A 16,158-nucleotide genomic window follows, 5' to 3' on the forward strand; every position below is an offset into this window, starting at 1 on the left:
CTTCCATTGATGTTAATGGGTCTCATCTTAATATACATTTTATCCAAGAGTTAACAACTTCTTCAGTTTCTGAAAACTTCTGGCTATCACATCACACACACATGTATTACACACACACACATTTTCTGAACCCTCTTATTTTGAATAAGTAATTTTTGCATATATTTCTTACATATTTCCACAAAAATAAATTTTCTCCTTTACTCTCAATGGTGGTAAGATCACCATGATGTGTTTTGCAAAACATCCGGGCTTTTTCTGCAGGCATTATTGCATCACTGAAATAATACTCATTGTTTTCATATTGAATCCAGCCATCTTCAATTCTTATAAAAGAATGTTCTGCAAAAGATGATGTAGAAGAAATGATTTATATGTCTAGGATCCCTTTCCATGCATTCCACAAAATCATAAAGCAAACGGAACCACTTGAAGATTATGTGCTATCCTTTGGGGCAAAGCTCTTCCTTCCACCCAAAAGACTCATTCCTGTAATAGCTGGCAAATTGACAATTTCAATAACTGGAAGTGGCTTCTACACAAATGTTCCAAAATACCCCAGTCTTTTCTGGGACAAAGCAATATAAAGCGAAGCAATGAGGAGGCCATTTTAATTTGCTTACAGAACTAGCTGGAGAGAGAAATGAGTTGTTGCCTTAGGCAACTGCTTAGCTCACTTGATTCAATCAAATCACTATCAAATACAACCATTTCATCAAATTTTTGTATATTTGGTAATGTTTTCTAAACATGTCTGATGATTTCTTATGGATATGAAAAGTGCCCTAATTTTGAGTAACTCCTCTTTGGTTATATTTCTATGTATGCTTGGGAAACCCCTACTCAATTAATGCCTATGAAGAGAAAAACGACACCTTCCTATCACTTAGGGAAAATGTCTGTAGTTTTCACATCACGCAGAGCCAATATCTGGCTTTCTTCAGTGCTCTGAGAAATCGGTCTGCTTACAAACTCAGCTGTCATGCATCACATTTTAGGAATGTTTCTTTATGTTACGCAGCCAAATTTAGCTCAAAGCAATCTGATTCAAATCAAACTAAAATACAATGCACAGCCATAGTTTTTAGTAAACATTGCGTACAAAATTTTTGACATTAAATTGTTCAACGTACCAAAGTCGTTGACTGGTTGGTTTGTTGGTATGGCTAAACCTGAAAAATTAAATATTTTAATTACAAGAAATTCAAGCCAATCTTATCACATTACTCCATTTTGCAAAAGGCAATCCACAAAAACTGAAATGTTGTACTAGCTTAATGTATTTCTATATTTACAAGGAAATAAAATCATAGAAATCTAGATCCCAGTTTTGCCCAAAATCCAAATGGTCCCCATTTTTGAAAGAGCTATAAAACCCTGGTTCTTCACTTATGCCCTTGGCAAGAAAGAATAAAATTCCTTACTTCATTGTACTTGCCATCTTTTATCTTTTTATTGGTTTTACTGTAATTTCTTTGATTCTTATGAGCCCAGAGCCATTGAAAGTCAGACAGTGTATAGGTTAATAAATTATTAATATTATTACTATTTTTTTAAAAAAATTGGCATCAATAATGCCATCAATGTACTACATTCTTGAGCATCATTTAGATATATTTGACATTGTAATGTGTTACTTAAGTTGTATATACAAATATAAAATCTGCAGTAAAAGTGAATTGTATTTAAGACCCTCAAATTTCTCTCCCAAAAGAAAGGGGACCATCACATAAATGCTAAAAGAACCATAAATGCTTTAAAAAAAGTTGTGCAATGAATACATTCTCTAGTGTCTGTACTAATAAACTGCATATTACCTCTTGCAATTTGACAGATCCAATATTGTAAAAACCTGCATCTCTTTGAAGACCAATATAGAGTATTTCCCCATATTGATTTGCATCTTTCATCATTTTCACTTTCTGAATAATACCAAGTTGACACTGGTTCATAGTTTACCTACAGTAAAATTAAAATATATTTACATATTTATTGTCTAAAGCCATACATTTTAATATTCAGAAAAAGAAACAAATGTACCATAATTGCCTTTTAATAATGTCCACATGTTTGATGGGCTATTAGCAAAATTCTTCCAATGTGGTTCTGAGTACTGAAATTGAAGAAGTGGCAGCTGGCATGTACTTTTCATATTAGCCTGATTCACTAATCCAGTGTACTTATATACAACTTCACATATTTTAACACAAAATATGGTGTAACTCTAAAAGAGGAACTAGCTATAGTTGTAACTTTTATAAGATATCTGTATGGCTTTGTTCTTATGTTGTTCCTGGGATAGGATCAATGGTGGGATTCAACCAGTTCGCACCTATTCAGGTGAACTATTTGTTAAATTTCTGAGCAGTTCTGAAAACCAGTTGTTGGAAGAAATCTTCCAACAGACTTGGTTTTTTCCACTTTACATGGCTAATCCTGTCAGGAAGGCAGGAAGGAAATATTCTGGTGTTGTTTCCAGCCTAATCCTTATCTTTATTGCCCTATTTATAGAAACTGCCTTATTACATTGTAACAGGTAATGGTTCTTGGCACTACGACCAGATTTTCTGTCTCTTCTCCAGAAGTTTTTTCCCCCCTTTGTTGGTTGTTTCCTTCTTAAAAGGAAAGGGTTGTTTTAAGCTTTTTATATTGCTTTAGTGGTTTCTGGCACTGTCCTTTTGGGGTATACTTCCAAGAGGTAAGAGGCAAGTTTGGCACTCTATCTGTTTTTTTTTAAGCTACCTATCTGGGGACATATTATCTTTCCTTAAATTTGTATGATTTCTTTAGGATATCTTGTGAGGTGAGTGAGAACAGCTGGTATCTTTAAGTTGTGCAAATGGATCTAAGGATTGCTTCTTCTGGGTGTGAAAGAGTGCTTTGTAAGTTCACTGAGTACAGGAGTCTCTTGTCTATGGGGATTCTTCAGTCATCAAGGTCATGGCTATCCCAAAGCTGCTTTTTTCAAAAGGCAACTGGACTTTCTTGGTTTCCAGAAAATCCAGTTGCCTCTTGGAAAAGCACCTTTAGGACAGGAGTCTCTTATATTGCTTTGGAATGGCTAAGGCTAACATTGCTCACTGATAGTAAGATTTAAAAAGCGGGTGGAGGTAGGGGTGTGGACCCCCCAGTTCATTTTAGTTTTCTCTCATGACGGTAACATGGCACCAAGCTTGAAGTTTATTTAAGGCACATATTGATTTTATTGTGATCCTGACAAGCTTGGGAAGCTTGAACCTGAGTCCCCTATATAATTTGTTAATTTGTCTCTTTAGCTTGGCATTTTGTAGCCCAAATATGCTCACCCACTTTCTGGTGAACTTAAATGACATCTCTGCTAGAGGGTTTCACTTTATGAGCAAGAGTTGGCTGCTGACAGTTATCATTGCATTTTAACTATTTCAATTTCTCAAGGTGCTCTGCAACCCTGCCTGATTTGTAACTCTGGCTTGCACATATTTCTAATCTAATGATTGGTATTTAGGGCAGCGTTTTGCAATCGAAGAAGCTTTTTATATTTTTGTACAGGTAATCCTTGACTTACAACAGTTCATTTGGTGACAATTCAAAGTTACAATGGCACTGAAAAAAGTGACTTATGACTGTTTTTCACATTCATGACCGTAGCAGTATCACCACAGTCATGAGAGGCCGGGTGAGGTGAAGCACCTCTCGACATGAGTGATGTCAAATTGGCCACACCCACCAAGTCACATGACCATCCAGCCACACCTACCCAGCTGGTAATTAGGGCAGAGAACCAGGTGTTAAATTATTTAAATCCCAACACTGGATAGGATGCTTATGAAATGTTGTTGGTTCATCTTGAAGGTCAAGGAGACAAAGGGTTTGATTGATTGACAGGAATCAATAGGGGAAGCATCTATATAGTCTTTAAAAGCAACCCCATGTACAGCACATGTCAGCAGTCCAAATAAGAAAGCAAGATAAGTGTGACTGTGGATGGTATCTCACATTCTAAGAAAGGCTGTAAATGGCACAATAGATGAAGTTGTGCAAAAGTCCTTCCTCATCATAATTGCAGCATACCTCGAGGGAGCATGTTGCCATCTATAATTAGAGATGGAATCTCCCTGCAGTCAGTTGGCTTCTGAATTCCAAACTGCCTCAACTTGCTGGGATTAAGATCTCTAAGGTTTTATTTAAATATTCTCAATTTTAACTGGTTTTATGTTTATTTTTTTACCATTTTGTAAGTCACTCAGAATAGCCTTATGGGCATAAGGAGTGCATATAAATTAAATAAATTAATAAATTAGAATATTTATCCCCTCCAGAACCTAGCAAACTCCAGACATAAAGAAAAGGGGCTCAAATGAATCACCTGTTCATTCAATGGAGATATAAGGTTATATATCCCTCATTGATCATATTTAACTTTGTGTCAATGGATCATACTACTGACCAGTTTTAGGTAGATGCTAAATAAAAGTGGGAAGGGTATTAGGCTCTGAGACAAACCATAATCCATGGTTTAGAAATTAACAGCCATGCCAATTGAAATCCCTCCTTCAGAAAGAAGGATCATGACAATAGAGTGTTCCTCTTTCCCAGTTCACTGAGCTAATCCAGAAAGATACCATGGTTGATAGCAATGAAAAGCCACTGAGAAGTCAAGTAATATCAACAAAGGTGCAACCCTCCATCATGACCTTGCCAAAAATCAACTATAAGTATGACTTGTGTGTCTCCACTTCCAAACTTAAAGATATGGTTCCATGTAATTAACTTCTTCCAGAGTTCTTTACACCACAGCAAGGAAATATCTAAAGAAAGTTGGATATAGGTCAGTGATGGCGAACCTATGGCATGCGTGCCACAGGTGGCATGCGGAGCCATTTGTCAGAGCACGTGAGGGCTGCCCTGTTAGCTGGCCAGCGTGCTGATTTCACCCTTTTTTAAAACCATTTTTCGCCCTCCCCAGGCTCCAAGGCTTTATAGGAGCCTGGGGAGGGCGAAAAGAGCCTCCCCCGCCATGACCGGAGGCCCTCCGGAGGCTTCATGAGCTTCCTTGAAGCCTCCGGAGCGCAAAGAACCAGCCCTACGGGCAAACCGGAAGTTCGGGAACAAACTTCCTGTTTGCTCGGAGGGTCGTTTTGACTGCTTCGGAGGCTTCAGGGAAGCCTCCTGAAGGTCCCTGAAGCCTTCGGAGTGCTCAAAACGACGCTGCGAGCAAACCGGAAGTGACTTCCTGCTTGCTCAGAGAGTCGTTTTGACTGCTCCTGGGGCTTCAGGGAAGCCTCCTGAAGGTCCCTGAAGCCTTCGGAGTGCTCAAAACAACCCTCCGAGCAAACCGGAAGTGACTTCCGGTTTGCTCGGAGGGTCATTTTGACTACTTCGGAGGCTTCAGGGAAGCTTCCTGAAGGTCCCTGAAGCCTCCGGAGGGCTTCCAGGGGGGGGGAGGCTGTTTTCACCCTTCCCATGTTCCTATAAAGCCTCTGGAGCCTGGGGAGGGCAAAAAAAGCATGGAAAAATGGGGGGGGGTCACGCCTGTAGTGCACGCATGAGCAATGGGTCCCGCATTGCATTATGGGTACGGCATGCCAAAAAAGGTTTGCCATCACTGATATAGGTCAATAATTATCTAATATTCTCGGAAGAAACTATTCTTCTGAAAAGGTAGAACACACTTCTTCAAGACATATATACTGGTCCATCATCCAAGAATGCATTCATTGCTCCTCCTACACTAAATCTTTGTCACTTTTCTGTCACTTTTCCTTTGTCTTCCATAGTGATACAGATGTTTCTGTTAGCAGGGAAAATGAGTGAAATCCAGTACTTAGAAATGTTGCTTGTTCAGTTCACTCCTTCCTTCCCAAAGGGGATGTTCCTTGCATTGGTCCTCTTTCTAGGTCACCACCACAATGATTAATTTCCACCTATCTCCTCCATTTCTGTAGATCTCTTTTACTCTTCAATTGCTTTGGAGGTTTTCAGCCTTTTTTCCAGGGGCTCAGATATCATGGTCAGCCACCATGCCGTCTGCTTTTGGTAGGTGCAATGAAAATTATCTTCTTAATCTGGCAATAGCATCATCAGTATCAAATGGCTCCAATGGGCCCAAAAGCAGCAACAGATATATTCATAAATATAACGCATAAACTGCCATGATGTCCTGTATTCCACCTTATCATCCCCCAATTGCACTTTTATGATCATTGGGAATACATGACATATTGGACATTCAGCTCAAAGTTGTAGGCATTTCAAAATACTCAAAATTAAATTTAGGAAAAGGGCCACTCAGATATTCTTAATTAACTGGAGGTCCTCTCACATCAGCAAAAATGGATGCTAATTTTTTTTTTAGCAGAATGTGAAATGAAAGATTTCAAGTCGTTTATAAGTTCTATAAGAACAAATCAAACTTTTTCAAGAGTAGCCTGAAGTAAGTCCATATAAACTGTCAAAATAATCTGAATAAAGTCAAATAGCAACATTGTGTTTATATTAAGACTGTAATATTTCACTTAACAGTTAACTAGACTACTGTTATATGTATGAAACTATCTACAAAAATATTACTAATACCTGTACTCCATTAAATATTAAGAATACCAGTAATTCCAGTTAGCATCTGTATTTTGCGCGTTACTTATATACTTACAGGAGACCCGTCAGTCCAAGTGTATCCTGGGCTGGAATCCACAATTCTTAAACCAATCCAGCTGTTTTGATATTGTAGTCTAAAATGCAATAATCAGCAAATACATTAAAATATAATTTATGGACGTCTTATTTAATACACTGATTTTTTTCTGTGTTTTTCCCCACATGCAGAACATAAGCATGTCAGCAAATGAACAACCCCAAGAAATATCCAAGATCTCAAATATGGCATATGCCTTTACAGATGAAATATATCCATTTGAATGGGAATAGATTCTGATGACTGCTATAGAATTTAAGTACTCATGTATAGGATAATACTAAAAGGCTTGTTACTTTGATGATAATTATAACTGAATCTCTATTTTTGAACATTCATTATTATTTCTCTTGTAACCATTTAAGGAGGTTTTACTTTAAAAAGATAAATAGTTATGGTGAACTTAGCTACTGATTATTGACATAAATTGGATCTCTAATTCTGAAGGCCCTGAGAGAAAACTCAAATATATGCGAAGTACTTCAGAACAAATATATGTAGGATTATGAGGTTTACACTATTTATATATTCTATGATGATGAATTCAGTGCTCCAATAAACCCTTTGCCAGGAGTTTCTGCCTTGACATATAAAAAAAATTAAGTTTATTATACTCACAGTTTGTTTAGTGAATCAAACTCTTCTTTATTATGAAAAGAAGCCAGGTCTCCTCCAATTGATTTACAAAAGTCATATGCCTCAAACCAAGTTTTCTTTTCAGTTTTCTTCTCTGTATATGCCTAAATGCATATAAACACATCTAATTACAAATAAGCATTAACACTGCAGTTGTCTACTTCCCTTCTTAGCTCATATTTGATTATCTTTTCAATTAACTATCCAAATTTTCGTGTTTGATATTCATTTTTTACATTTTTCTAACCAATCGAATACCTATTGATCATTATCATCATCATCTTTTAATAGCCCCATAATCCCTTGTGGGGTGGAGTCTGGGGCAACTGAATGGAGCTGAGTGGCCGGATGCCCTTTCTGTCGCCAATGCGGAGTTATGCTCAGCAGATACATTCTCATTCTGCCCAGAGAGAGAAATATCTGCCTCTACCTAAGATCAAACTCACGGCCTCCTGATTGTGAGGTGAGAGCTCCACTTTTAGGCCATTGCACCAGGAGTGGGTTGCTGCCGGCGTTACTGCCAGTTAGCAACCCGCACACAGCCTGCATGCAACCTGCACACTCACTTTGCTCATGCGTGCAATGTAAATTGTTCTGCATGTGCAGAACAATTTATAGTGAAATTCGCACGCAGTCACTAAAATCCAAAATGGTGGCAGCCAAGCAGCAGTGAGGAAAACGGTTTTGGGGCGTGGCAGGCCTGGGTCACTGCCAGTTCTCCGACCCAGGCCTGAATTCTCCTACCGGTTCGCCTGAACTAGGCTGAACTAGCAACCCACCTCTGCACTACACCACTCCTAATTGAATACCTATTGATGTTAAAAAGAAGTTAAAGAGAGAGTAGTTGTTGTTTTTTTCTTTTTTGCTACTGCCATAAATAGATCTATGCAAACTGGATGTAAAAGAACACTTGCTGAATTTTCTACAAGAATTTTCTATTATCCCGGTTGCTCCCCCCTGCTTATGGACATGATAGACTGGATTAGCGGGGGAGTGGCTGAGGCGGCTGGTATGGGCATTGATGCCAGTGGAAGATGGCTTTGGTAGTTGGCGTGGGCATGGTTGGAGTGGGGGGGGTTCCTATTTTTTGGCCCCCTGCTATCATCGCCATTGCCTGGGCCACCATACTGTGCCATTTGGCCCTTCCCCTTGTGACACTGTGGACTGGGTTAACAGAGTGCGGGAGATATGAGTGCGGCTGACATGGACGGAGCTCAGTTGTTGGAGTTGTTGGAGCAGCTGTCGCTGCCGCCGCTGTCCTCACCACCGCCATTATTGGCCGCTTCACCAATCCACAATTTATCATCTGCTGCGATTTTGATATCTGACCGTTACCCTTATATATTGTCTTCAATATCAACCATGGCTATGATGGACATAAGCCTCCCGCTACGCCCCTTGAACACTGTCAGCTGCCTCCTGGTGGATATGTCATCTCCCCATTCCTTCTCCCTGTGATGTCACTCTGTTTTGGTTGATGCCACAGTCTCCCCTATATTATACTGCAATAGAACTTTAATCCCTTCGGGAACTCCCCCTTTCCCGGGGATGGCCTTCTTGCTTATGAAGATGCTTCGTTAATGTCGGAACTTGGGATCCCGAGAAGTGGCATGTGAAGAAGAGGCTCCTTAGGGATTTTTTACAGGGGCTTTTAAACCAAATTTTAAGGGGGTGGGTGGGTTGATTTGGATGGCTCAGACAGGCTCAGGGGAGAGTCTGCCAGGGCACAAGCCAGAGCTAACTAATGGGCACGGGTTGGGAGGGCTAGGAAGGGTTGGGATTCCGGGGGAGACATTTAGCCATTCCATTGGGGGGTTCACCATCTCTACTGTTTGTGGGAGAGGCAGATATGGTGGGGGCCGAGGGCCAAATGATGTTCGGAGGACACAGATTTGCCATTTAAGAGCGATCACGCGCTCCAACCCTCATCGCCCCTCTTGCACCCTGGGTGTTCAGGATTACAGGACCCGGGTCTCCGGCTGGTATCGCTTAACGCCAGGTCCATGGTACATAAGGCTACCCTCATTTACGACCCTATACAAGAGAGGAGAGCAGAACGGGCATGCATTACGGAGACCTGGTTGGGCCATGAGGGGGGTGTTCCCCTCATTGAATTATGCCCACCAGCTTCCAGGTGTTTCACCAGCCGAGAGCCGAGGGCAGGGGCGGGTGGTGGTGGTGGTGGTTATTAGGGAAAGTCTTGGACCTCAGGAGGTCACTGTGCCTCAGATAGGCGGGTATGAGTCCCTTTTTGTGAAGTGGGGCCTTGGAGTCCAGGTGAGCCTCTTTGTTACGTACCTGTCTCCCTGCTATGTTTCATCGGCCCTGCCAGAGCTGCTAAATATGTTAGCCGGATTGGCGGTTGATTTGTCCAGGTTTATGGTCCTGGGGGATTTCAATCTGCTTTCCATTGGCGAGACATCCGAGTCAGCTCGGGAGTTCATGGTTTCCATGATGGCTATGGACCTAACTCAGTTAATTTGAGATCCCACTCATAATGGGGAACACACACTCGACCTGATTTTCGTCTCTGGACAGCGGATGAATGATCTAGATTTAGGGGATATTTCTATCCAGCCATGGTCATGGTCGCATCATTTCCTCCTTAGGCTTAACTTCCATACTGCCACCCCTCACCGCAGGGAGGCGGAACCGATTAGATGGTTCTGCCCCAGGCGCTTGATGGACCCTGAAAGGTTCCTGATGGAGCTTGGGACTTTTTTTGAATTCCTTGCTCACAGTTCAACTGAAGCTCTAGCAGATACCTGGGATAGGGCAGCCACTTGGGCCTTGGACCGCATTGTGCCTTTGCGGCCTCTGGCCCAGTGCCGATCCTGGGTAGCTCCCTGGTTTACCAAGGAGCTCCAAGGGATGAAATTCTGGAAAAGATGCCTAGAGAGTGATTGGAGGGCCAGCCGGTCCGAATCTGACCAAACACTAGTAAGAATTTATATTAAATCCTACTTAGTGACGACAAAAACGGCAAAACAGCAACATTTTTCTACTCTTATCGCTTCTGCAGATAACTGCCCAGCCGCCCTGTTTAGGGTAACCTGTTCCTTACTTAATCAAGGAACTGGGGAGGACCCCTTGCAGGGTAGGGCTGAGGAATTTGTTCAGTATCTGCAGGATAAAATCACTCAGATTCGGACAGGCTTGGACTCTGACTGGGTAGATTCGGGCGAGTTGACAGGGATGAATCTTGTGGAAACTCTCTGGGATGAGTTTCACCTTGTGACTCCTGAGGGCAGGGACAGGATTATGGGAGACTCAGTGCTGCCACTTGTGTGCTGGACCCGTGTCCCTCTTGGTTAGTTTCGGCATCCCAGGAGGTGACACGAGGCTGGCTCCAGGCGATTACCAATGCTTCATTGAGAGAGGGGTTCTTTCCAACAGCCTTGAAGGAGGTGGTGGTGAGGCCCCTCCTAAAGAAGCCTTCCCTGGACCCAGCCTCTTTAGCCAACAATTATCTGGTCTCCAACCTTCACTTTGTAGCGAAGATTGTTGAGAGCGTGGTAGCACGTCAGCTTCCCCAGTACCTGGATGAAGCTGCCTATCTCGATCTCACCTTGAAACAGATATTCCTTGTTGGACTTGCAGTCCATCCCCCAGGACATTTGGCAAGGGGTGTTGGTCCCGGGATTGGAGGAGATGTCACCCCTTCAGCCAATTGCTTGCAAAGGATTCCAAAATGGGTTGACCCACCTTGAAGCAGACATTCCTTGTTGGACTTGCGGTCCATCCTTCAGGACATGGGGGTGGGGATGTTGTTTTCGGGATTGGAGGAGGTGTCATCCCTTCGGCCAATTGTTTGCAAAGAAAGGCGGCCCTCTCCTCGCAATTGACAACATCCCACAGTCCAGCAGCATCTCCCGATCTCATGGCAACGCAGCCAAGATTTCGGCCTGGCAGAATGGAAGACCAGAGCCAGTTAAATTTAATGCATCTCCATAGACAAGCTAAAAAGGATGAAAGCTTTCCTGCCAGACTGTATTTGCTCTGACAGACTCCATACCAGGCATTTTTGCATTCCAGTGAGTGAACTGAATGGGGTCTCCATTGGTCCAATTGAAAGTCCCTGGATTCGCTACATCCGAAAGGCCGATCCAGAAATATGTTTCCGGACGGTGTCCAATTTGGCTCGTCAGGAAAGCCTGCTCAAATCTGTGGTAAAAATAATTCATATCAGGATGGTCTCTGATGTTCTCCATTTTCAGATTCTACATCCTAGACCCATTTTACACTTTCACCAGTCAATCCATCTCAAAGGGTTGTTGAGGGGAAAATAGGAGGCAGGAGGATTCGGTACATTTCTATATATTAAAACAGTGGGGATAAAATTATCACTATCACCAACATCATACTCTCAGATCTGAAAGTACGATACTAGATTTACAGATTCCTGATCAGAGCTAATATATGCTCCCATTATATATGTTAGGGCTACCAGGACTGGAGTTTAATCTTTCTTACAGCAAAGACTACACATTCTCCTGAATATTTAGAATAAGGACAGGCCTTAGGATAAGGAAATCTTACTGAGGTCTCTTAGTAAATGCTTAGTAAATGCTGCCATGGCCAATGAAAAGGCCTGCTCAATCCCTGCTACAAATAAAAAAGCCACATGCCATAGCTCTCTTGACCTAGCTGTCTGACCAAGACTGCAGTTGCATCATAACATTCTCTACAGCAGTATTTCCCTATTTTGACAGTTTTAAAATTGTGGGCTTCAACTTCCAGAATTCCACGGCTGTCTGGAGAATTCTGGGAGATGAAGTGCACATATCTTAAGGTTGCTGAGTTTGGGAAATACCATTCTACAGCAGTGGTCTCCATAATTTTTTAATCACACATCCTTATCAGTAGAAACATTAAACATGTAGCTCATTACAACTATGTTTATTGTAAATTATATCTATGTATTATTTTACTCCTGTCTTATATGTATTATAAAACATAATCCAAATGTATACTATACGTTTTATATTTTTTATATTAAGTCTTATTTTTTATTTTTGAGAAACAATAGACATCCTAATGTTTTCTTCTTCCACAGCAATGGACAAGAATATGCATCCCAAGATGGAGAGCACTGCTCCAAAGAATTCTTCACAGCATACTAATATAGCATTCCTATCTGGAATGTCATAAAAGAGGCTGGTTCAGTGTAAGTGTTGCAGCAAGGTGCTACATCTCATTCTTATACACTCTGAAACATCTTTTGGAAGCTGGAAAACCTGAAGAGCTGAATTAACACTAAAATATATCCTGGAAAACATTTATTTTGAAATATTCATTGATCACAACAATAATCAGTAATCCATATAAATAAATCAGTAATCAGGGAAATAAACCAAGTTTTAGATGATATGCCAAATGAACTCATGTAAAATTAGTATAAAAAAGGCATAATTCAGAAAAATGAATAATCCACAAACATTAAGATAAAATAATAAACAAATAGTTTAGAATCAAGGAATGAAATTTGTGAAAATGTTTTCCATGCCTAGATTTTTTTTAATGTCACTAGATATCACAGCAGAGTTTACTTTAAAGTAAATTAGTTTAAAAAGCAGATTAAAAAATCTATTTACTATTTTCTTTGTTAAGTAAAGTGAAGAAAAAAGTGAACAATCCTCTGCAAATAGTTGGTCTTGAGCTCATTCATAGATGATAAATAGATGGATTAAGATAGATAGATAGATAGATAGATAGATAGATAGATAGATAGATAGATAGATAGATAGATAGATGATAGATGGATGGATGGATGGATGGATGGATGGATGGATGGATGGATGGATGGATGAATATTTTGTTCTATCCCATTCAACATATTTACCTATTCTCCACAGAGATAAGAAATCCTTGGTTTGTTTCACAAGATGTCTTTGCTTCTGAAAATGATCCAAGTGTCTTTCCAATTAAGTAACAATAGAAACCATATCTTTTCCAGCCCTGTTAATGTAGCATACATATAAACAGAATTATATTGGCCTAAATTTATTTATTTTACATTTTCATCCTGCCCAAATGAAAGCTTCTCAGATTCACCCAAGTTATCTTTATCAAAGAGTGACCTTTAATTATTTTAAGTTCATATTTTATGTGGTACATAGTAATAGTCTCAGAATCTAAAAGGTGCTGTGTAATCAATAAATGTTGATAGACATAAATTTGTAAAATTTAACTTCTGTGCCAGCAGCTTCAAATTGGTTTAATTTTGTAAGAACATTGCTGAAATTTGGATGTCCAATCACAGCACAGTTCACTTTAAAGTAAATTTATACTTGTGCCAGTAGAAATCAGCTTTTTTCAGTTTCAGATTTTGTGTGTGTGTGTTCCTTCTGTTTAATCATTATCTCAGGTAGGGTTTTTTTGTCATATGGAAATGTGAATAAATTATTTTCTTATAATATTGCAGAGAAAATCTTTCTATCTATGTGATTGCTATGAGTCGACATCAATGTTAGGAGTGGAGGGTACTATTCATCTGAAGGCATAAGTAGCTTTCTGGTTGATATTTCCAAAACTTCATAAGAAGATGAATACCGTAACTATTATAAAAGATCAAGAACTACACAATTCTTTAGGCTTACTTTCTGGCATTTTGGATCAGCAACTTCATCTGTTCCAGGAAGAAATTCTGAAGGCTCTTTTTTACAGATGTATCCTAATTCCTCTTCGCAGAAATGATCTGCCCAGTATCCATTCTGAGGATGGAAGATGAACAAACCTCACTGAAAAGGAATCCATTACTTTTACCCCTTCCTATTTTTGTCATTAATTATATTTTTGCTTTTTTTCATGAGCTGGATTACAGCACAATACTTGTTATAACTTCATTTGCCTAAAATGTGCAGCCAGACCAACATTTTGCAAAAAGATGCAAATGTTTAAATTAAAGTTGGTAATGGTAAACATAGCCCACAAAAATTAAATTATTTCAATATATAATTCATTAATGTTACCTCAAGTTTCCAAAATACAAAATAAAATTGTATTGGGGTTTTTTCTCACCAAATATACCTAAATCCAAATTTAGCACACCTAAATAAGCTTTTGTTCTTCAGTCAATGCAGATTAAAAGTTTATTCCCAGTTTTCTGAATAAAATGCTCAATTGAACTCAGCATGTATTTCTTCATTTACTTACTTATTATAATGTACTATACATTTTAAAGCAAAGTATTAATTACACAGTAGCAATCCATTTCAGTATGAATAGGCAACTAATGGCTCCATGAGGTTTCTGAATGTTTATTTGTTTAGTAGCTCCCAGAGCAGTGGTGGGTTTCCAATTTTTTACTACTGGTTCGTTTGTACACATGTGCACACTTTCATGTGTGCATGATGCTTTTGTGCATGCACAGAAGCATCCGGGCAGGTGGGTGGAGCCTCCAGCTGTTGCTACTACCAGTTTGCCCGATCTGGGCTGAAGCAGGAGCAACCCACCTCTATCCCAGAACTCTCTGTAATTACCAAACTGTAGAATAAGCCAAAAAGCAGACTTTATGGTGCTTTTATAAATGAAGATTTCCCCAACAAATAATGCTTATGAGTGTGACTAATCACAGTTACCTGACATAATTAATAACTTTGTTACTAACGTCCTGTCCCCTCCCCAAGTATTCAGTTATGTCCTTAATCACAAAAGCTCAGCCTTTCTATATAGTGTTAAATACCCTTATATATTCATTCCTTACTCTGATAAATAATAATGCCTTATCAAACAATATTGTTAAACAAAAATGCAATCAACACAGTCAATAAAATTAGCTCATTACTTAACAGCAACCCAGCAAGCAAAAATTGACATAAAAAAACCACATCAAAAATATTTAAAAACAATATTTTGGAATAAGCTCCAGAATACACATCCATAATAATTTAAATCAGGTGTCAAATAAATTAGAACAGGACAACTCTATACTAACCCATTAATCAAATAAAAAAGCCTCCAACCCTGTTTTGGAGGCTCTCAAAATGGCAACCATGATGGTTAGAAAGCACTATTGCAGACTAATTATGTTGATCACCAGCTGCCAGCAGTTCGGCAACTTGATTGTTACCGGCTCCAGATTGACTCAGCCCTAGATTATTCCAGGGTTGGTAAAATGAGGACCCAGATTATTGAGGGCAATATGCTGATGCTGTAAACCACTTAGAGAGGGCTGTAAAAGCACGGGAGTGCTATTGCTATTGCTATTATCAAAAGCACTGATTCTTAAAATGTGGTCATAAGGCTCCTGGAGCTATGAGATTAGAATTTATTCCAGCACACATTGAAAAAAATAAAAACACAATATTGAAATTCCATCCAAACAATTGTGAGAAGAGATAGCAGCAGCAAATATGTCAGTTTTAATTTTTAATATGTCAATTTCAATTTTTAATAAAGTGGAAAAAGGAAAAAAAAAGAAATGTTGATCTATGGAATAAATTATGTTATGGAAAATAGGTTGCATTAAACAAATTTTTAGACACAAATTTGATCCAGGAGAGAACTGAAGAGGGAAAAAAAATCTCCACCAGGCAATTAAGGTTTTTTTTGTTACCTTCCCAGTCATGATGACACAGTCCTCCTGCACGTTGCTTACAAGTGTGGGTTCTCCTTTCTGCCATTTGATGAATCTCACTGTAGTACCATCACTCCACTCAAAATAGGAAGGAGTTTTCTGGTCATTTAGTCCTATCCACAAATTATCTGTTGATTCTAAAAAGATAAATCCATGTTATTCATTTGATCTCAAGTTTAACGAATGAAGTCCAGAGGTTGTATATAATCCTCCAGCTCATAGAATTCTGCTATGTTGGTCAGGATATAAGAAAGTTTATATGTGACATAAT

General features: G+C 39.5%; 1 protein-coding gene across 1 annotated transcript in view; it reads right to left on the reverse strand.

Annotated features, from left to right (window-relative positions):
* LOC309401937 (macrophage mannose receptor 1-like) overlaps positions 1-16,158 on the reverse strand; it is a 55,150-nt gene that overhangs the window by 22,858 nt on the left and 16,134 nt on the right. The window contains exons 8-17 of the mRNA XM_081971316.1: positions 15,867-16,024; positions 13,909-14,022; positions 13,152-13,267; positions 11,325-11,473; positions 11,015-11,214; positions 7,292-7,413; positions 6,632-6,710; positions 1,818-1,959; positions 1,134-1,172; positions 173-342 (exon numbers count right to left, since the gene is read on the reverse strand). Of these exons, the coding sequence (XP_081827442.1) occupies positions 173-342; positions 1,134-1,172; positions 1,818-1,959; positions 6,632-6,710; positions 7,292-7,413; positions 11,015-11,214; positions 11,325-11,473; positions 13,152-13,267; positions 13,909-14,022; positions 15,867-16,024 (1,289 nt within the window). The remainder of the gene's footprint in view (positions 1-172; positions 343-1,133; positions 1,173-1,817; positions 1,960-6,631; positions 6,711-7,291; positions 7,414-11,014; positions 11,215-11,324; positions 11,474-13,151; positions 13,268-13,908; positions 14,023-15,866; positions 16,025-16,158) is intronic.

This window comes from Natrix helvetica (genome assembly GCF_964273705.1).
Source record: "Natrix helvetica genome assembly, chromosome: Z".
Taxonomy (NCBI): Eukaryota; Metazoa; Chordata; class Lepidosauria; order Squamata; family Natricidae; genus Natrix; species Natrix helvetica.